The 23,488-nt window shown below is 48.1% G+C and overlaps 1 protein-coding gene across 1 annotated transcript in view; it reads right to left on the bottom strand.

Annotated features, from left to right (window-relative positions):
* Positions 1-23,488, bottom strand: part of LOC121571120 (neurexin-2) — a 712,543-nt gene that overhangs the window by 21,616 nt on the left and 667,439 nt on the right. Inside the window, 1 exon segment of the mRNA XM_041882424.2 lies at positions 4,122-4,450. Coding sequence (XP_041738358.2) covers positions 4,122-4,450 — 329 coding nt within the window.

Genomic DNA, 23,488 nt, shown 5'->3' with positions numbered 1-23,488 from the left:
GTTAACGTTAGCTTGGCTCTCTGTGTGTACGTGCCGTGGGAGCAATGGCTAGCTAGTATGCTAACTATTCTAGCTAACTAACTGGCTGAATAAGTTGACGACGTACTCACTCAAACTGTCAAAACTAACCCAAAACTTTACACAACGTTAGACACGGACACGAATTATCTGCTTGGCGTGTTAACACACTAGTGGTTTGTTGTGACCGAGTATTGGTGCTAAACCGTGTTATTGGAGGCTGGCATGCTAGTTGGCTTCGGCATCATAGGATTCGGTGCCGTGGACGGTTTTCACGGAAGAATACTGTACCAAGTTAGCTAGCTGAATAAACTAAGTTAGTCTATTCCTAGAAACATTGAACCGCTGTAGTTTACAACAATTATAATTTCTAAAGTGGAAGTTGGGAGAGTTATATTTGAGTGTTTCAGTGAAACGTAAGTGAGGGAGGCCCCGCTCTCTCGCTTTCCCAGATGTTTAGTTCATTTCATTCCGATCTCCTTTGCATTATTGTAGCCTTTTTCTGTAGCCTGTCAACTATGTGTCTGTCTATCCCTGTTCTCTCCTCTCTGCACAGGCCATACAAATGCTTCACACCACGTGGCTGTTGCCACTCTAATCTGGTGGTCCCTGCGCGCACGATCCACGTGGAGTTCCAGGTCTCTGGCAGCCTCTGTAACTGCCGTTCTGCAGCCAACAAGGCAGAGTTCATCTCAGCCTATGCTACCCTCCAGTCCCTCGACTTCTTGGCGCTGACGGAAACATGGATTACCACAGAACACACTGCTACTCCTACTGCTCTTTCCTCGTCTAACCATGTGTTCTCGCATACCCGAGAGCATCTGGTCAGCGTGGCGGTGGCACAGGAATCCTCATCTCTCCCAAGTGGACATTCTCTCTTTCTCCCCTGACCCATCTGTCTATCTCCTCATTTGAATTCCATGCTGTCACAGTCACTAGCACATTCAAGCTTAACATCCTTGTCATTTATCGCCCTCCAGGTTCCCTTGGAGAGTTCATCAATGAGCTTGATGCCTTGATAAGTTCCTTTCCTGAGGATGGCTCACCCCTCACAGTTATGGGTGACTTTAACCTCCCTACGTCTGCCTTTGACTAATTTCTCTCTGCCTCCTTTCCACTCCTTTCCTCTTTTGACCTCACCCTCTCACTGTCCCCCCCTACTCACAAGGCAGGCAATACGCTTGACCTCATCTTTACTAGATGCTGTTCTTCTACTAATCTCACTGCAACTCCCCTCCAAGTCTCCGACCACTACTTTGTATCCTTTTCTTTCTCGCTCTCCTCCAACACTACTCACTCTGCCCCTACTCAGATGGTAATGTGCCATCGCAACCTTCGCTCTCTCTCTCCCGCTACTCTCTCCTCTTCCATCCTATCATCTCTTCCCTCTGCTAAATCCTTCTCCCTCCGATCTCCTGATTCTGCCTCCTCAACCCTCCTCTCCTCCCTTTCTGCATCTTTTGACTCTCTATGTCCCCTATCCTCCCGGCCGGCTCGGTCCTCCACTCCTGCTCCGTGGCTTGACGACTCATTGCGAGCTCACAGAAGAGGGCTCCGGGCAGCCGAGTGGAAATTGAGGAAAACTAGACTCCCTGCCGACCTGTCATCTTTTCACTCCCTCCTCTCTACATTCTCTTCCTCTGTTTCCGCTGCTAAAGCCACTTTCTACCACTCTAAATTTCAAGCCTCTACCTCTAACCCTAGGAAGCTCTTTGCCACCTTCTCCTCCCTGCTGAAGCCTCCTCCTCCTCCCCCTCCCTCCTCCCTCTCTGTGGATGACTTCGTCAACCATTTTGAAAAGAAGGTTGACGACATCCGATCCTCATTTATTAAGTAAAATGACACCGCTGGTCCTGCTCACACTGCCCTACCCTATGCTTTGACTTCTTTCTCCCCTCTTTCTCCAGATGAAATCTTGCGACTTGTGTCGGCCGGCCGCCCAACAACCTGCCCGCTTGACCCTATCCCCTCCTCTCTTCTCCAGACCATTTCCGGAGACCTTCTCCCTTACCTCACCTCGCTCATCAACTCATCCTTGACTGCTGCCCATGTCCCTTCCGTCTTCAAGAGAGCGAGAGTTGCACCCCTCCTCAAAAAACCTACACTCGATCCCTCCGATGTCAACAACTACAGACCAGTATCCCTTCTTTCTTTTCTCTCCAAAACTCTTGAGCGTGCCGTCTCTAGCCAACTCTCCTGCTATCGCTCTCAGAATGACCTTCTTGATCCAAACCAGTCAGGTTTCAAGACTGGTCATTCAACTGAGACTGCTCTTCTCTGTGTCACGGAGGCTCTCTGCACTGCTAAAGCTAACTCTCTCTCCTCTGCTCTTATCCTTCTAGACGTATCCGCTGCCTTTGATACTGTGAACCATCAGATCCTCCTCTCCACCCTCTCCGAGTTGGGCATCTCCGGCGCTGCTCACTCTTGGATTGCGTCCTACCTGACAGGTCGCTCCTACCAGGTGGCGTGGCGAGAATCTGTCTCCGCACCACGTGCTCTCACCACTGGTGTCCCCCAGGGCTCAGTTCTAGGCCCTCTCCTATTCTCTCTATACACCAAGTCACTTGGCTCTGTCATATCCTCACATGGTCTCTCCTATCATTGCTACGCAGACGACACACAATTAATTTTCTCCTTTCCCCCTTCTGATAACCAGGTGGCGAATCGCATCTCTGCATGTCTGGCAGACATATCAGTGTGGATGTCGGATCACCACCTCAAGCTGAACCTCGGCAAGACGGAGCTGCTCTTCCTCCTGGGGAAGGACTGCCCGCTCCATGATCTCGCCATCACGGTTGACAACTCCATTGTGTCCTCCTCCCAGAGTGCAAAGAACCTTGGCGTGACCCTGGACAACGCCCTGTCATTCTCCGCTAACATCAAAGTGGTGACCCGATCCTGCAGGTTCATGCTCTACAACATTCGCAGAGTACGACCCTACCTTACACAGAAAGCGGCACAGGTCCTAATCCAGGCACTTGTCATCTCCCGTCTGGATTACTGCAACTCGCTGTTGGCTGGGCTCCCTGCCTGTGCCATTAAACCCCTACAACTTATCCAGAACGCTGCAGCCCGTCTGGTGTTCGACCTTCCCAAGTTCTCTCATGTCACCCCGCTCCTCCGCACACTCCACTGGCTTCCAGTTGAGGCTCGCATCTACTACAAGACCATGGTGCTTGCCTACGGAGCTGTGAGGGGAACGGCACCTCCTTACCTTCAGGCTCTGATCCTACACTCAAACGAGGGCACTATGTTCATCCACCTCTGGCCTGCTAGCTCCCCTACCTCTACGGAAGCACAGTTCTCGCTCAGACCAGTCAAAGCTATTTGCTTCTCTGGCACCCCAATGGTGGAACAAGCTCCCCCACGACGCCAAGACAGCGGAATCAACGACCACCTTTCGGAGACACTTGAAACCCTACCTCTTTAAGGAATACCTGGAATAGTATAAAGTAATCCTTCTACCCCCCCCATAAAAAAAAGTGGTTGTCCCACTGGCTATCATTAGTTGAATGCACCAATTTGTAAGTCGCTCTGGATAAGAGCGTCTGCTAAATGATGTAAATGTAAATGTTAAATGTCCCTAACAATGTGTTTAGGCTTCGGTCAGTGATATTGCTTTGGAAGGAATCAAAACCCCAGTCTGGATTGCTCTACTAGGGTATACTAGGGTATACTAGGGTATACTAGGGTATACTAGGGTATACTAGACTGTGGAATTTTTATGGAGTTAATTTGAAGTTCTAGTGTAATTTTGTAGGGAAGGATAAACTTCATGAAACATTCATGACCCCTATTATCTCAAACCAATACTAAGCCACCTACCACTGTGGGTAGAAAGTTGTCCTTATACTCACAGGTCTAGGATCATATAACCCTTGCCAAACCCCAACATCTCATAGGAAAAACTCAAAACTGACCTTTGAATACTGTCTAGGATCCCGGCAGGGTAACTTCATCCCTGTCCCTACTACCCAGCCCAGCCCAGTCTATAGTCTACAACCAGCCTACCTTACCCTGACCCATCAGACCCCACCCTAACCCACCCTAACCCACCCACCCTACCCCATCCTAACCCACCCTAGTCCCCATACACTAACCTGTGTGACACTGTCCCTCATGGTGGGTGAGCGCTGCTTGCGGGTGGTGGTGGTAGCCATTGTGGTGGTTGTCTCCATGATGGTGGTGGACATGTCAGCCAGCGGCGTGGTGCTGGTGGTGTCCGTGGTGAGCACTGAGGGCACGTCGCCCACCAGCCGCAGGTTGCCCTGGGCCTGCACGTTGGGGTCGCCCTCGGCCGCCAGCTTGAGCACCTGCAGCCCGTTGTAGTAGAGGCCTGAGATCTGGCCCTGGAAGTGACGAGCCTTGTCGCCGCCACCACCTCCGATCTTGATGAACGCCTGGCTGTTGAAGATGGTCAACTGTCGACCTGGTGGAGGTAGGAGGAGAGAAAGCGAGAGAAACAAATAGAGACAGAAGAGAAAGAAGAAAGAAGAGAGAAAAGTGGCAAGGACGACACCATCAGTCTCTGTCTCTTCGTATGCTGACCAACACACATCCCAATTCCCCACACTCACACAGACAGACACAGAGTAGTGAAACAGCGGCGGACAGTATCCATCACACGGGGGGATTTTCCCCTGGTAACACGTTAGGGAGATTGGAACCTTGCCTGAGCCGTTCTGCTGCAGGTGGCGGCCATTACGGCTCGACTCTGGCACACACAAATGCCACTCAGTTTCACAGCAGAGCCTGAAGAATGTGGAAACTGGCAGAGTAATAGATTGCAGGCTGTAGTAGTGGTCTGACCCTGAGGCAGGGGGCTGGGTGGAGACGCATCTCATTCCCCGCAGAGATGGAATACATTACAGGCGGTGCTAGCCGGTGTCATTGACCCCTCTTCACCCGAGACACACAAATGATGAAGTGCCTCGGACAAAAAAATAAAAACATCCTATCCCAGAGAAAGGAGCCGTTTAGCCAAAATAAACCATTTTGGAGGAAATTGGTTTATTGTTTAATTAAACAGCTCTCTCTCTTCTCGTCCTTCAGCCATTATTATGCATCTGAATTGGACGGATGAGGTTTCGTCCAATTTGCATGATCCAATACTAATGTGTTACCAGGGGGGGTGATCTGAGCAGGTGAAGAAAAAAAATCACATTTTCTTTGCTGATGTCAGTTCTTTTTAATTTCCCTTCTGCTTCCCTCACACTCATTTTCTCAGTGGATGGGGAGTCATGCTGGGCCAATCAAGTTGGATATCAGAAGTGATGACACTTGACCTCGTTCATGGGCTTCTCGGGGGGTTAGGAGGGTGGAGGGTGGAGGGAGGGGTGAGAGAGGATTACTGTAGGATGTTTATTTGTAGGAAGTGGGTTAAAATTAGACTTGATGAGGTAATTACTGCAGAGACAGGAAAGAGAAGAGGAGAAGCCAAGAGAGGCCCCTCTTTATGGATGAACCAATCCCTGTTGGGGGCATGTGTGTGTGAGAGAGAGAGAGAGAGAGAGAGAGAGAGAGAGAGAGAGAGAGAGAGAGAGAGAGAGAGAGAGAGAGAGAGAGAGAGAGAGAGAGAGAGAGAGAGAGAGAGAGAGAGAGAGAGGTGATGCGTGTGCATCTAATGTGTGTACAAATGTGTAACAATAATTCACATTATGAAGATGTGTGTATATGCCTGCATGTCTGTGTGTGCGTGTGTGTGTGTAGATGTCCCAGCGATAAAGCCTCCAGTGAGACAGTCCATTACACATGTCAAGCCATCATTAGATGTGATCATTAGGTCCTCCATGCCTGACTAATGATGACACTTAATGTGGGGCATATGTTGACAGAATAGCTCCTTCTCACTCTATTATCTCTGTAAAGATGTAGTTTAACATGTTTTGCTGGGAAGGTAATAGTGGTGGAAGGGAGAGGGGGAAAGAGTGGTGAGGTGGGAAGGAGGGGGAGGATGGAGGGGAGGAGAGAAGGAGGAGGGAAGGAGGGAGAGGGGAGAAGGAGAGGGGAAGGAGGGGGAGGGGGAAGGAGGGGGAGGGAGAGGGGAGAAGGAGGGGGGAAGGAGGGGGAGGGGGAAGGAGAGGGGAGAAGGAGGAGGGGGAGGGAGAGGGGAGAAGGAGGGGAGAGGGGAGAAGGAGAGGGGGAGGGGGAAGGAGAGGAGAGAAGGAGGAGGGAGGGGAGGGAGAGGGGAGAAAGAGGGGGAACGAGGAGGGGGAGGGGAGGGAGAGGGGAGAAGGAGGGGGAAGGAGGGGAGGAGGGGAGAAGGAGGGGGAGGGGAGAAGGAGGGGGAGGGAGAGGGGAGAAGGAGGGGGGAGGAGAAGGAGGGGAGGGAGAGGGGGAAGGAGAAGGAGGGGAGAGGGAGAAGGAGGGGGAGAAGGAGGGGGAGGGGAGAAGGAGGGGGAGAATGAGGGGAGAATGAGGGGGAGAATGAGGGGGAGAAGGAGGGGGATGGGAGAAGGAGGGGAGGAGAAGGAGGGGGAGACTGCATTGAGGATGGACAATAGGAACACACATTCAAGAGTCTACACACGCACACACACACATACACACACACACACACACAAGAGTTTTACCATGGTCTGGTCATGTGGTCAGGAAATACGGCTGTCTCAAATGAGTTCAGCTTTATCAACTAGCTGAATTCTGGAATCTCCTGTAGCTATGAGAAAGCTAGGGAAAACAGCACACTGCTGTGTCTTACTTTTAGCCAGTAAAGCAATGCACTGTAAGAAGGAAGTGTGTAGGCTGAGAGAAAGTGAACTAAAACAGTATTCTAAAACAGTATTCAACACTTGAGAGGTCCTTGAGGGATCCTTGAAGGCGTTCTATTTTCTCCTCGACATCAGTCAAAGGAAGAGGTGCCCTCAGGAAGAAAGTGGAGGGAATCAGTGTTTGTTTGTGAGACTGTCCGATGGAAAGGAGACTTTAACAGGGGCTGATGAAGTTATTGTTTTGGGGCCTGCCGGGTTAAATTGAAACTGACGTGTCACTTCAGAGCCAATTTAGGCTGGGAGGGTCTAGAGGTAGGGAGAGGAGAGAGGAGAGAGGAGAGAGGAGAGAGGAGAGTGGAGAGTGGAGAGTGGAGAGTGGAGAGTGGAGAGAGGAGAGAGGAGAGAGGAGAGAGGAGAGTGGAGAGAGGAGAGAGGAGAGAGGAGAGAGGAGAGTGGAGAGTGGAGAGAGGAGAGAGGAGAGAGGAGAGAGGAGAGAGGAGAGAGGAGAGTGGAGAGAGGAGAGTGGAGAGAGGAGAGAGGAGAGAGGAGAGAGGAGAGAGGAGAGAGGAAGGTCTTGGCACGACTGGCAATGAGACTGCTTAATATGACACAACCAGGTGTGTGTGTGTGTGTGTGTGTGTGTGTGTGTGTGTGTGTGTGTGTGTGTGTGTGTGTGTGCCTGCGCGCATAATAACATGCGTGAGCTGTCAGCAAGGTGACCTTTACATGTGTGTTTGTGTGTGTGATAGGTAGCCTCTTTGAACAGCAGGTTTTTTCCTCTGCGTGTGTGTGTCTGTGTGTGTTCCTTCCTGCCTGCTTTGCAGTGTGTGCATCTGTGTGTGTGTTCCTCCCTGCCTGCTTTGCAGTGTGTGTGTCTGTGTGTGTGTTCCTTCCTGCCTGCTTTGCAGTGTGTGTGTCTGTGTGTGTTCCTTCCTGCCTGCTTTGCAGTGTGTGCATCTGTGTGTGTGTTCCTTCCTGCCTGCTTTGCAGTGTGTGTGTCTGTGTGTGTTCCTTCCTGCCTGCTTTGCAGTGTGTGCATCTGTGTGTGTGTTCCTTCCTGCCTGCTTTGCAGTGTGTGTGTCTGTGTGTGTTCCTTCCTGCCTGCTTTGCAGTGTGTGTGTCTGTGTGTGTGTTCCTTCCTGCCTGCTTTGCAGTGTGTGTGTCTGTGTGTGTGTTCCTCCCTGCCTGCTTTGCAGTGTGTGCATCTGTGTGTGTGTTCCTCCCTGCCTGCTTTGCAGTGTGTGTGATCTCTCGGTGGACAGTGCCGGGCTGGCCTGCATTGATGAGAGTTTATTGCACCAATTTGGGTGTTGGATCAAGTGTCAGCTCCCTGGTCTCCTCTCTCTCTGGGCCCTTATGATGATGGGCACATAATGGCCCAAGGGCCTGGGTCCCAGGCAGGGCTGGGCTGGGAAGGGAGGTGACAGCCACTAGCTGGTCCTCATTAAAACAGCCATTCAAGACGAAACACACTACTACCTAAATAACTTCAGCCCTGCCGACTCTAGAGTGATGGACGTCCTTCAGCCCTGCCGACTCTAGAGTGATGGACGTCCTTCAGCCCTGTCGACTCTAGAGTGATGGACGTCCTTCAGCCCTGCCGACTCTAGAGTGATGGACGTCCTTCAGCCCTGCCGACTCTAGAGTGATGGACGTCCTTCAGCCCTGCCGACTCTAGAGTGATGGACGTCCTTCAGCCCTGCCGACTCTAGAGTGATGGACGTCCTTCAGTCCTGAAGGAACTCAAGTCACTTAGGTGGCTGGGTGATAGGCTCTCTCTCTTTATCTCTCTCTCTCTCTCTCTCTCTCTCTCTCTCTCTCTCTCTCTCTCTCTCTCTCTCTCTCTCTCTTCTCTCTCTCTCTCTCTCTCTCTCTCTCTCTCTCTCTCTCTCTCTCTCTCTCTCTCTCTCTCCTCTCTCTCTCTCTCTCCTGCCTGATCTTCCCTTCTCTTTCTCTCACTCTCTTATATTTATTTTTCTATCTCACAATCTCTCTTTTCTCTCTCCCTGCATCTCCTTTTCTCTCACAAACTTGACATATAGCTCTTCTCTGCCCCCAGTTTCCTCTTCCTCTCCTATCATTAGAACATGGCTGTATTTCCTCTCCCTCTATCATTAGAACATGGCTGTATTTTCCTCTTCCTCTCCTATCATTAGAACATGGCTGTATTTTTCTCTCCCTCTATCATTAGAACATGGCTGTATTTTTCTCTCCCTCTATCATTAGAACATGGCTGTATTTTCCTCTGCCTCTATCATTAGAACATGGCTGTATTTTCCTCTGCCTCTATCATTAGAACATGGCTGTATTTTCCTCTCCCTCTATAATTAGAACATGGCTGTATTTTCCTCTGCCTCTATCATTAGAACATGGCTGTATTTTCCTCTCCCTCTATCATTACAACATGGCTGTATTGTGTTTTAATCCAGGAGGGGGGACATCCAGTCTATTTGACTGACGCGATGACACTAGCTAGCTAGCGCTGTGGGTAAGAATAGCACTACGGACCAGGGAAATCATGTAGACAGAGAACATGCTAGAAAGCCGAGAGAGAGAGTGATATAAAGGAAGGGATTTACAGGAGAATAAGAGGGGAGGACGAGAAATGCTGTAGAAAGAGCGAAGAAGACAGCCAAACAGATAGCTTAGCAAGCTGTCATGTAAATCCCTCCAGCCTGGAAAATAAGTCTGCATTGGAGCGTCATAACGCTCCGGCCCCATCACGACCTTCTGTAAGGCCTCACACTGTATCACTCATCAGTGGCGCACCCAGGAAAATTGTCCCAGTCGCTTGGTCGCTCTGAGACAAGAGAGGATCATGGAAGCAATGAATGCTCCTCGCTACATAAATGGGGCATCTGGGTAAAGGGGAAGGGGGCATGGAGGCAATCACTTGCGACAACGCCGAATCACACGAGGGCTTAGCGGCTGATAGCCTAGCATGGCGGCTAGGAGGTGAGAGAGGCTTCGATTTCCTCACTGAGGGGATGTGGTAACGATCCCCTAGCCCAATGCTATGACCCCCTTGTGTAGTGGCGAAGGAGGGGTGATTTTTCAATCCCTACTGTGCCATTTTTTTGTGTGAGGAAATGTTGAGACTGGTTGAATTGTTCTAGGGGTCGTAATCTCCCAATTTTTAACACAAGGAAATGAAAAAAGATTGACTCTGCAATTGTACCCCTTGGTGGTTGTTCTGAAATTAGTGCTTATATGGAACAACGGAATTATGAAATAAAACAAGGTGATTGAATACTATTCATATTATGAGATTGCACATTTCCTTAAGTGATTTCTTCGGGTGTTTTGTTTGGTGGGGGGGATAATCAATTAATAAGATATAATGATGATCTTGGTGCCAAATAGTATTCCTTTGTGTATGTTATGTGTATGTTGTTGTGTTTTGATATGACTAAATAACCAAATTGACCTGCCATTTTAGCTTCTGTTTTTTTATGCTGCCACATACGACAAACTTGCCAAATGCTATCATGAAAGAGGAACACAAGGGCAATAACACTTCTGGTGTTTACCCTCAATGATTCTTAATCAAGTGCATCATTTTTTATGTGTAGGGCTACCTTGTTTTAAATGATAAAATAAACGAAACAAAATAATTATAATCTACGAGCGAGAAAGAGAGCCAGACTGACCGTGAAAGAAATATCTGTGGTTTTACAATCATTCCTAATATCTTTACAATTTCTCTTTTTATTTATATCTGAAATGAATGGAGACAGACAGTGCCATAAGACACTCAGAGAGACTATAGCCTATACGAGTTAACGATACGAGTTAACGATACGAGAAAGAAGAAAGAAGGGAGAATTGGGAAATGACAAGACAGAGGGAGGAAGCCAAACGAGGGCAGGACTAAAGGAAGATAACAGGCTGAGGATGGCATGTCATAGAGTCAGGGGAGGGAGAGACAGAGAGGATGACAGGCCTGATAAAGGAGAGGAGTGAGAAAGGGCAAGAAAAGAGTGTTAACCAGGGATTATGGAAAGCAAAAAAGGTTAAAAGAGAGAGAGCGAGAGAATGAAAAATAAATCAAGGGAGAGAAAGGAGGAGGGAGTTTGTAAAACAAAGGGAGAGAGCGTGTCAACCATTGACGATGGAGAGAAGAAAAGATTGAGAGAGAGGGTGAGAGAGAAGACCAGAGAGAACCCAGGGGAGAGAAAGGAGGAGAGTTAGTGTAACAGAGGGAGAGATGGAGAGAATTTGTGCCCTAGCTAAACGCATGTAGGAGTAATGCAACTTCAGTGAATCATACAACGCAAGCTTTCCCCTCTCCTTTTCTTGTTAACTAAGCATACGGCTAACCTAGCAGCAATCACCAGAGCTCGGCCGAGAAAAACCATGGGACTCTGCTACTTGTTCCATGGGAAACCTGTTCACGTCAACTGTATCACTGCTCCACTCTCCAGTGACCAGAAGAGAATCGTTCATAGGGGCGTAGCACATCCACCTCCTATGTGTCCATCCACCTCCTATGTTTTCTTGACGAGAGAGAGAAGGGCCAGGGTTTTCAGATGAGACGGCAATTAGTGGCTGAGCCCACGAAGCCGTGGGGGAGTGGGCTGAGTCCGGGCCACGCTCGGCTGCCTAATGCACAAATTGCCTGTCTGAAGACTGAGGTAACTAGAGCAAGCCTACAACCATGATGTGGAGGGGTGGGGGAGGCTTGAACACAGCTTAGCCCTCTTCCAAGTGGCTAAGGTGGGAGAGAGGTGGCAGGAAGAAGGGGGGCTGTTCTGGATCTAATGGCACTCCAGTGGAAGGGATCAGAGGGAGGGATTGGAAGTGGAGGCGAGATGACTCTTTCTCTCTGACATCATTATGTTACCTCTCTTTCTGATTATCCAGGAGAGAGGGAGTGACACACGGGCACAGAAGAAGAAGCTACCATCTTAAGTGCTTTGCGGGGGCGACTCGGCTAGTAGAGCGGATGGATGGATTACCCAGGCTCCTCCACTGCGCAAGCACTTTTTGGAGGTTTTGATTGACAGAAGCTTGGAACGTTTACACTGAGAAGCTTTCATATGGCTCTGTCCATTAGCGAATCCCTCCCTTGACTACAGAATTCAATAATTATCTCAAAAACACAGCCCCCCCTTTCTTGCCTCCAAGCCAAGAGAGAATGGGGTGCACTGCAGACAAAGTTGATTATGAATTGGGTAGTAGTTATCTCCTTAGCTCAAGGCGTCTTTCACTTTTTTTATTCCAATGGAAAAGTAGGCGATTTGGTCTCGTTGTGAATGAACTGTGTTTGACAAAGGAAGGAGAGGGCCGGAATGCACGTGACATTGGAAGAAAGCGCTGCATGAAGGAACAGGTAGTGGGGCCCTCAGGGGCCAGGGGACATAGATAGAGACACACTGTGGTGGGGAGGTACCTGAGGACTCCAGATAGGGTACAGTACACTAGATATGACACGGCGTAGTGGCTTTTTCCATATAATTACACATCTGGAGAATTCTAAGAAGTGCTGAAAAGCATATCGGTGAGCTCGGGACAGATCCTATTTCTCCAGTCACTCCAGCTGCAACGGCGCTGTTCTACACCATTACATTTTTTTCCCATTACATGGTAGGGGACAGTGAAATAACACAGCCACGGTGCCCCATTATTTAAGCCAGGAGGAAACGGTGTCTTGCAGCCACTGTTCCTTCAACGAGTTAGAAATGCGTCCAACACAGCAGAAATAAAAGAAAAAGAGTGAATGAAAAGAGGTGAAAGAGGAGAAGGCGGCCAAATAAACTCGTCATGGGCGGCCTGGAGGGTTCTGCAGGGGCCACAGAGCCGGCCCCACTGGTGAGAGGCCCGGGTTGAAAAATCTCTGCAATAAAGCCAGGCTCACGCATGCCCTGTCTGGATGGGCGCCCAGCCAGGAGAGGGTTGATTTGGGCCTTGGCTCTGGTATCGAGTGGGAGGACTCGATCGTTCTCGATTAGGGAGAAAGGGAGAGCCTGAACCAGGCCATTAAACACTGAACATTAAGCCTCATGGAGGTAAAGCCAGGAAGTAAATATACCTCATTGGCAAAAAGCGGAATTTTTAACGGTTTGAGACAGAGAACAAGGGAAATCAATTCTCACTGGTTATTTGTAATCTCTGTTTTCTTCTCCCTCTCCACTCTCTCACCAGAGAGATCAGGAAACAGTATCTTATTGTTGTTGCTCTGAAAGAAAAGAGGATGCGCTGACATTGGGAGTTTGAGAGAGAGAGAGAGAGACAGAGAGAGAGAGAGAGAGAGAGACAGAGACAGAGACAGAGACAGAGACAGAGACAGAGACAGAGACAGCGAGAGAGAGAGAGAGAGAGAGAGAGAGAGAGAGAGAGAGAGAGAGAGAGAGAAAGAGAGAGAGAGAGAGAGAGACAGAGAGAGAGAGAGAGAGAGAGAGAGACAGAGAGAGAGACAGAGAGAGAGATAGAGAGAGAGAGAGAGAGAGAGAGAGAGAGAGAGAGACAGAGAGAGAGACAGAGAGAGAGACAGAGAGAGAGAGAGAGAGAGAGAGAGAGAGAGAGAGAGAGAGAGAGAGAGAGAGAGAGAGTACCTATAAGTGCTGCCATTTTGGATTTATTCGGCAGGCCCTGGGAGGGCCAGCGATGTTCTCTCTGATCTGCCTCAAAGTCTGGAGGAGAACAGAGAACGAGAGCTGCACACTGAGATGTGTGATCCAACAGCCAGCTCTGGGCTAGGGGAGATATAATAATACCTACTAAACCTTCCCCGCTTCAGCCAGTAAAGTCTGTTGGGAGCATTGATAAGCATGTAAGTCTGTGAGGGTTACCTACCTTTTCCTCTGCTTGAGTCCACTCCACACTTGACTTTAGGGGAAGTGTATTGCTCTAAGGTAGTATGCAATCCCATGCAATATTTATGTCGCAAAATAAACCACTCTTCATTCCTCTAGTTACCCCAGCTAGTTTTTACATCAATGAGAGCAAATATCCATTTTCTGTGGTCATACAGTTTCTTAGTTCCTTAGACTTGACCACACTGACCACACTGACCACTTGACCACATACTGACAATGAGTTCAGGAGACACACTGGTCTGACGTATGCTTCACTCTGGTCAAGACATCTGAAGCAATGAATACCCTCTTTGACCATTTAAGGGTTGGACCACAGTTTGATAACAGGGGTGTGTTCAGGACCAACCCTAAAATAGATTTGCAGTCTGGACCATTACAGACCAGGCAGCAATCTCCACATGATAAACTCTCTTTCATTCATACTGTACATTAATACATACATACATACATACACCTTGAACACACAGCATTGTACATCCCACACAACAATTATGATTGACATATCATTTAACACATTTTTGTTAATTGACAAATTACACAAACATATTTTCTGTGGGACAGTAAATGTTAAAGGGACCTTATACTCTTGTACCTTTATGCTCAAAGAGGCATCCGTGTAATAGTGGGTTTCATCCCAAACGTGCAACAAAAATTTGATTCAGATGCAGTGTTTAGAATTTGGAGTTCAAGTTAATTGGTTCGTTTTTTAACCCTCTGAGTTTTGCGTTTCGGGGGGTAGGGAGGGGTGAGGGGAGAGGAGGGTATTCTGGCACTACTTGGTCATGGTTTAGGGTTAGCAAAGTACTTAGTTAGCTGTTTAGTTGTTAGTATCCTGTCTAAGTATCCGGTCTAAGTTCTAGGTTTGGGAGGAATTTAGATAGTTCCAATTGAGCTCAAATGTAAGCATTTCGCTACACCCGCAATAAGATCTGCAAAAAATGTGTATGAGACCAATGAAATTTGTATTTTTTAATTTTATGTTAGAGATGTTTATAACCGGGTTATGACTGAGGGCTTCTTGGCTGTGTGCTAGCTACCACCCAGAAGGTAAGACAGATCATCCATCTAGGAATATTTTTGGTGTGATTGTCAATAAGATACTGGCCTTCTGTTCATAATGTTGTGGGGAGGGGAGTGGTGTGGGGAGAGTCAGCCCTCAGTAGTTAGTGTGGGTTGAGTTTGGTTTGCTGTTAGGTGGTTCGATTCTGCTTAGTTCAGGTCTTATGAGTTATCTCTGTCTGTTTCCATAGCAAAGTAACTTTGAACTTTAACCCTTTGAGTTGAGAAATGTCCTCTGCCTTCTCTCCCCCTTCCCCTCCCTCCATCCATCTTATTTTTTGGTCCCAGTGTTTCTATACTGGCCCCCTCAGCCTTCTCTGGCACTGTTGATTCTTTGCTACTTATTGTGACATCATTATTCTTCCCTAAATTTGGTTGGTAAGTCATATCAAATCATCCTCATTAATGTATGATTTATTTTTATTTTTATTATTGTTCAGCTGATTCTGGTTGTGGCTGATATTCTGATTCCAGCATGTTAAACGATCTATTAATCCAAATGACATAAAATGAGCAGTTTACTGATTCTATTTTTATTAAATAAACATGGGAAAGCTAAATTATCTTGTTTGACTCTCACATAAATACAAATTAATTTATTTTGAATCTTTCCTCGCATACGTGTGATCACTTACAATACCATTTCAAAGAACAGCCTGCCAGCAGCTAATTAGAAGATGTGATTAATTCATGACACTATTATTAGTCACACAAATGGAATACAAACTTGGGTGAAGCCTTTAGAGAACCATAGAGATTCATGACTTCGACTAATTTCCCTCAATGAGTCATATTTGACTGTGTTGTGACGGCTGATATCAACTCATTTCAATCTGAGTCAACTAACCAATATGAGGACTGAAACTAGCAGTCACAAGTAACATTAAAACGTTGCTAAGAGCCCGACTCTCAGTGCTTCTAAAGTATCGTTTTATGTGACCAAATAAGGCCTATCTACACCTTATAGTTATCGCTAGTTATCCTGCTAGGTGTGGACGGTCCTTTATTGTGCTGTGACAGCGGAGCTAGCTAGCGCTGATTTAAAATGGCTGATATTGTGGTGTGACTGTGGTAACTGTGGCCAGAGGGATGGAATGAAAGGGGAAGGGGAGGAGGATTAACAAAGGCCACACCTCCATTTGGGGAGTTTTTAGAATCAACCACCTTTCAGCAGTACAAACACACAAAACAGGACAAAGACAAAGAGGTCGGGGATGTTTGGCACTCAAAGGGTTAAAGAGTCATCACTTTTGGTCGGATCCAAACTGCAGATCGATCGTGCTCATTGTTGTCTGGCAGAATAAGGCTGACACAACAAACTGTAGGCTTATTAGCAAAGTCCATAAGATACATTAAACAGTCCCTTTAACTTTTAATGACTTTCAGGTGGCTACTTTTCTCCGGAGTGTCAAAAAATAATTAAGTGGTTGTTGTTTCTTCCTCCAATTGTCACTTTTGTGAATAGGAATTTTAATAATAATCACCATAATTAATGCAACTTCACAACAGCAAACAACAGACATAGGAAGTGAAGCAGAAGGGAACCAATAGGATCTGTCTATTTCCTTCTTGTCAGGTTGGTTACTGGGGGGTTATGTTGGGGTTATTGGTCAGTTAGGACTCTGAAGAGATGCAGCCCCGTGTCAAGGTGCTTTGGACATGGTTCCCCTGTGTAGTGGAACCTACTACTGGCTCTTTGGTTCAGTACCTTCATTGTAATGCTATGAAGAATGTGTAAGGTACTGTAGCCTCGTAGGATTATTAATAAGGGAGGTTGTGATCAATTTGCTAACTTTGATGTGGCCAATTACCAGATAGAATGATCAGATCTAGCTAGTTGTTTTCAGGGGGCAAGAACAGCAATCTGTGTACAGTAAAACTGTAGTAGATATGCTAATGTTGAAATAGTTACTGGTTTAAATGTGTTATTAATGTACTACTGAAGGGTAGAATTGAATGGTGAATTGAAACTGATGAGTAAGGTCATAAGCCAATCGCATTGGACATATGTGAATCAGGGGAACCGGAAAGTGCCAATCACATCCACCTTTGTTGCGTGGCACTGCACCTCCTCCAGAGCGGTGGTTATCGGTGATTAAGTGGTTAGGTCATTAGTGGAGTGTTAAGGGGTTTTTAGTTACCTTTGTCGAGTAGCCACTCGTCAACTACCCGACCAAGCCGGTATGGGATTCTTTGTCTAGCAATAGCCAGGCGTTCATTATCAAAGTTCCCTTTAGAGAATTTGGAAAAGACAGAGGGCAGCAGGTTAATATCTGGAAGGTTCAAAGGTTAAAGGTTAGAGAAAGGGCAACATGGCAAAAGGTTTAGCAAGGTTATGTATGTTAAAATCAGCTTTATGTAGTTTCAGGAAGTAGTAGCTTTTTGCGGACTGGTTTGGATTGGTTAGACATCATTCTAGTTACCTCAGGTTTAAATTGTTGTTTTGGTTATGAGTCCGATAAGTTAAACATATTTATGAATAATTTAGAAATAATATATTTGTATAAATGGATAGCTAACAAAGCTAATAGCTTGTTGGACAGTGAAAATCAATAACATAAATGAAATCATTACTAGTAATCCATAACATAAGTCAAAATAAAAATAAAAAGCATTCTGTTATAGCAATATCATATGCATTAACATCATCATTACATTATTCAAACATTTTCATGTATTCATCATCAACCATTACATATTTCATTTTCAGAGACCCAAGCACAGAGTGCTTAACACATTTCATGATTAATACCAGGAAGACATTTTTTGTTCGAGATCCCACGCAACCATTCTTAGAGACAAGTCTTGGTGCTCAACTCGGAAACTTCAAATCCCACAATGCAACACTAATTCCAACTTGTGCACTTTCGGGTAAATGTAAAGCCCTCGGTGGATTTGAGCTCTGATGTTTCATACATCCATAACCTATCAAGGGCTTTTTTCAGCATAATAATCAGGGACTCAACGGTACTGCATAATTGCCATCACCTCATCAGCGTGTCAAAAGCACTTCATTTCTGTTCCATTAAACTGCACGACAGCATTTAGCCAGAGCTAAAATTATTATCTCCCTCATCGTTTCAATGAAATTCCACCTCTGGATCAGACAGTTTAGAGTCAGGATCCTGAGAGCTTCTGCAGCTATAGAGTGATGCCTGGGGTAAGAAGACACATAAGGAAGCCTGAAAGACGGCATATTAACACTCCCGAGCGCTGTACTGTAATTCATGTGCTGCAACATGGATGGTGTTGGAGCTGCTATAGCCGTGGTCAGGTAAAAGGTAGGAGTGTAAGGTGTGGGTAGATTGATTATGTGCCTTTTGTCCTTGACTACATAGCTAATTGTGCTGCTCTTCACCCTTCTAATCACCACAGTGCTTTATATACACACTCAGTTCTGCAGTACCCAGACCCACTCCCCAGGAGTCTCTATACACACTCAGTTCTGCAGTACCCAGGCCCACTCCTCAGGAGTCTCTATACACACTCAGTTCTGCAGTACCCAGGCCCACTCCCCAGGAGTCTCTATACACACTCAGTTCTGCAGTACCCAGGCCCACTCCCCAGGAGTCTCTATACACACTCAGTTCTGCAGTACCCAGGCCCACTCCCCAGGAGTCTCTATACACACTCAGTTCTGCAGCACCCAGGCCCACTCCTCAGGAGTCTCTATACACACTCAGTTCTGCAGTACCCAGGCCCACTCCCCAGGAGTCTCTATACACACTCAGTTCTGCAGTACCCAGGCCCACTCCTCAGGAGTCTCTATACACATGCCTGTGTGTGTAGTACAACATGTAAACTACGAAGAGGTGTGTATGTGTGTGAGAGTGAGAGAGAGGGAGAGAAAGAGAGAAGGCAGCAAAGAGTGTGGAGGAGGGGGTAGAGACATCACAGGGTGAAGGAGGGGAAGAGAAGAGGTGGAAAGGAGGAGGGGAGAGGAGCAAAGACGCCAGAAGGAGGGATGACATAGGGACAGATAGTGAGAGGGAGGATGACAGAGGGACAGATAGTGAGAGGAAGGGATGACAGAGGGACAGATAGTGAGAGGCATGATGACAGAGGGACAGATAGTGAGAGGGAGGATGACATAGGGACAGATAGTGAGAGGGAGGATGACAGAGGGACAGATAGTGAGAGGGAGGATGACAGAGGGACAGATAGTGAGAGGGAGGATGACAGAGGGACAGATAGTGAGAGGGAGGATGACACAGGGACAGATAGTGAGAGGGAGGATGACAGAGGGACAGATAGTGAGAGGGAGGATGACAGAGGGACAGATAGTGAGAGGGAGGATGACAGAGGGACAGATAGTGTGATGGAGGATGACAGAGGGACAGATAGTGAGAGGGAGGATGACAGAGGGACAGATAGTGAGAGGGAGGATGACAGAGTGGCAGATAGTTTGAGGGAGGATGACAGAGGGACAGATAGTGAGAGGGAGGATGACAGAGGGACAGATAGTGAGAGGGAGGATGACAGAGGGACAGATAGTGAGAGGGAGGATGACATAGGGACAGATAGTGAGAGGAAGGGATGACAGAGAGACAGATAGTGAGAGGCATGATGACAGAGGGACAGATAGTGAGAGGGAGGATGACATAGGGACAGATAGTGAGAGGGAGGATGACAAAGGGACAGATAGTGAGAGGGAGGATGACAGAGGGACAGATAGTGAGAGAGAGGATGACAGAGGGACATATAGTGAGAGGGAGGATGACAGAGAGACAGATAGTGAGAGGCATGATGACATAGGGACAGATAGTGAGAGGGAGGATGACAGAGGGACAGATAGTGAGAGGGAGGATGACAGAGGGACAGATAGTGAGAGGGAGGATGACAGAGGGACAGATAGTGAGAGGGAGGATGACAGAGGGACAGATAGTGAGAGGCATGAAGACAGAGGGACAGATAGTGAGAGGGAGGATGACAGAGGGACAGACAGTGAGAGGGAAGATGACAGAGGGACAGATAGTGAGAGGGAGGATGACAGAGGGACAGATAGTGAGAGGGAGGATGACAGAGGGACAGATAGTGAGAGGGAGGATGACAGAGGGACAGATAGTGAGAGGGAGGGTGACAGAGGGACAGATAGTGAGAGTGAGGATGACATAAGGACAGATAGTGAGAGGAAGGGATGACAGAGAGACAGATAGTGAGAGGCATGATGACAGAGGGACAGATAGTGAGAGGGAGGATGACAGAGGGACAGATAGTGAGAGGGAGGATGACAGAGGGACAGATAGTGAGAGGGAGGGTGACAGAGGGACAGATAGTGAGAGTGAGGATGACATAAGGACAGATAGTGAGAGGAAGGGATGACAGAGAGACAGATAGTGAGAGGCATGATGACAGAGGGACAGATAGTGAGAGGGAGGATGACATAGGGACAGGTAGTGAGAGGGAGGATGACATAGGGACAGATAGTGAGAGGGAGGATGACAGAGGGACAGATAGTGAGAGGGAGGATGACAGAGGGACAGATAGTGAGAGGGAGGATGACAGAGGGACAGATAGTGAGAGGGAGGATGACAGAGAGAAAGATAGTGAGAGGGAGGATGGCAGAGAGACAGATAGTGAGAGGGAGGATGACATAGGGACAGATAGTGAGAGGGAGGATGACAGAGGGACAGATAGTGAGAGGGAGGATGACAGAGGGACAGATAGTGAGAGGGAGGATGACAGAGGGACATATAGTGAGAGGGAGGATGACATAGAGACAGATAGTGAGAGGGAGGATGACAGAGGGACAGATAGTGAGATGGAGGATGACATAGGGACAGATAGTGAGAGGGAGGATGACAAAGGGACAGATAGTGAGAGGGAGGATGACAGAGGGACAGATAGTGAGAGGGAGGATGACAGAGGGACAGATAGTGAGAGGGAGGATGACAGAGGGACAGATAGTGAGAGGCATGAAGACAGAGGGACAGATAGTGAGAGGCATGATGACAGAGGGACAGATAGTGAGACGGAGGATGACAGAGGGACAGATAGTGAGAGGCATGAAGACAGAGGGACAGATAGTGAGAGGCATGAAGACAGAGGGACAGATAGTGAGAGGCATGATGACATAGGGACAGATAGTGAGAGGGAGGATGACAGAGGGACAGATAGTGAGAGGGAGGATGACAGAGGGACAGATAGTGAGAGGGAGGGTGACAGAGGGACAGATAGTGAGAGGAAGGGATGACAGAGGGACAGATAGTGAGAGGCATGATGACAGAGTGACAGATAGTGAGAGGGAGGATGACATAGGGACAGGTAGTGAGAGGGAGGATGACATAGGGACAGATAGTGAGAGGGAGGATGACAGAGGGACAGATAGTGAGAGGGAGGATGACAGAGGGACAGATAGTGAGAGGGAGGATGACATAGGGACAGATAGTGAGAGGAAGGGATGACAGAGAGACAGATAGTGAGAGGCATGATGACAGAGGGACAGATAGTGAGAGGGAGGATGACATAGGGACAGATAGTGAGAGGGAGGATGACAAAGGGACAGATAGTGAGAGGGAGGATGACAGAGGGACAGATAGTGAGAGAGAGGATGACAGAGGGACATATAGTGAGAGGGAGGATGACAGAGAGACAGATAGTGAGAGGCATGATGACATAGGGACAGATAGTGAGAGGGAGGATGACAGAGGGACAGATAGTGAGAGGGAGGATGACAGAGGGACAGATAGTGAGAGGGAGGATGACAGAGGGACAGATAGTGAGAGGGAGGATGACAGAGGGACAGATAGTGAGAGGCATGAAGACAGAGGGACAGATAGTGAGAGGGAGGATGACAGAGGGACAGACAGTGAGAGGGAAGATGACAGAGGGACAGATAGTGAGAGGGAGGTGACAGAGGGACAGATAGTGAGAGGGAGGATGACAGAGGGACAGATAGTGAGAGGGAGGATGACAGAGGGACAGATAGTGAGAGGGAGGGTGACAGAGGGACAGATAGTGAGAGTGAGGATGACATAAGGACAGATAGTGAGAGGAAGGGATGACAGAGAGACAGATAGTGAGAGGCATGATGACAGAGGGACAGATAGTGAGAGGGAGGATGACAGAGGGACAGATAGTGAGAGGGAGGATGACAGAGGGACAGATAGTGAGAGGGAGGGTGACAGAGGGACAGATAGTGAGAGTGAGGATGACATAAGGACAGATAGTGAGAGGAAGGGATGACAGAGAGACAGATAGTGAGAGGCATGATGACAGAGGGACAGATAGTGAGAGGGAGGATGACATAGGGACAGGTAGTGAGAGGGAGGATGACATAGGGACAGATAGTGAGAGGGAGGATGACAGAGGGACAGATAGTGAGAGGGAGGATGACAGAGGGACAGATAGTGAGAGGGAGGATGACAGAGGGACAGATAGTGAGAGGGAGGATGACAGAGAGAAAGATAGTGAGAGGGAGGATGGCAGAGAGACAGATAGTGAGAGGGAGGATGACATAGGGACAGATAGTGAGAGGGAGGATGACAGAGGGACAGATAGTGAGAGGGAGGATGACAGAGGGACAGATCGTGAGAGGGAGGATGACAGAGGGACATATAGTGAGAGGGAGGATGACATAGAGACAGATAGTGAGAGGGAGGATGACAGAGGGACAGATAGTGAGATGGAGGATGACATAGGGACAGATAGTGAGAGGGAGGATGACAAAGGGACAGATAGTGAGAGGGAGGATGACAGAGGGACAGATAGTGAGAGGGAGGATGACAGAGGGACAGATAGTGAGAGGGAGGATGACAGAGGGACAGATAGTGAGAGGCATGAAGACAGAGGGACAGATAGTGAGAGGCATGATGACAGAGGGACAGATAGTGAGACGGAGGATGACAGAGGGACAGATAGTGAGAGGCATGAAGACAGAGGGACAGATAGTGAGAGGCATGAAGACAGAGGGACAGATAGTGAGAGGCATGATGACATAGGGACAGATAGTGAGAGGGAGGATGACAGAGGGACAGATAGTGAGAGGGAGGATGACAGAGGGACAGATAGTGAGAGGGAGGGTGACAGAGGGACAGATAGTGAGAGGAAGGGATGACAGAGGGACAGATAGTGAGAGGCATGATGACAGAGTGACAGATAGTGAGAGGGAGGATGACATAGGGACAGGTAGTGAGAGGGAGGATGACATAGGGACAGATAGTGAGAGGGAGGATGACAGAGGGACAGATAGTGAGAGGGAGGATGACAGAGGGACAGATAGTGAGAGGGAGGATGACAGAGGGACAGATAGTGAGAGGGAGGATGACAGAGAGACAGATAGTGAGAGGGAGGATGACAGAGGGACAGATAGTGAGAGGGTGGATGACATAGGGACAGATAGTGAGAGGGAGGATGACAGAGGGACAGATAGTGAGAGGGAGGATGACAGAGGGACAGATAGTGAGAGGGAGGATGACAGAGGGACAGATAGTGAGAGGGAGGATGACAAGGGGACAGATAGTGAGAGGAAGGGATGACAGAGGGACAGATAGTGAGAGGGAGGGTGACAGAGGGACAGATAGTGAGAGGGAGGATGACATAGGGACAGATAGTGAGAGGAAGGGATGACAGAGGGACAGATAGTGAGAGGGAGGGTGACAGAGGGACAGATAGTGAGAGGGAGGATGACATAGGGACAGATAGTGAGAGGAAGGGATGACAGAGAGACAGATAGTGAGAGGCATGATGACAGAGGGACAGATAGTGAGAGGGAGGATGACATAGGGACAGGTAGTGAGAGGGAGGATGACATAGGGACAGATAGTGAGAGGGAGGATGACAGAGGGACAGATAGTGAGAGGGAGGATGACATAGGGACAGATAGTGAGAGGGAGGATGACAGAGTGACAGATAGTGAGAGGGAGGATGACAGAGGGACAG

This window comes from Coregonus clupeaformis, chromosome 8 (genome assembly GCF_020615455.1).
Source record: "Coregonus clupeaformis isolate EN_2021a chromosome 8, ASM2061545v1, whole genome shotgun sequence".
NCBI classification, from domain to species: domain Eukaryota; kingdom Metazoa; phylum Chordata; class Actinopteri; order Salmoniformes; family Salmonidae; genus Coregonus; species Coregonus clupeaformis.
This window is presented reverse-complemented; position numbering and strand designations above follow the sequence as displayed.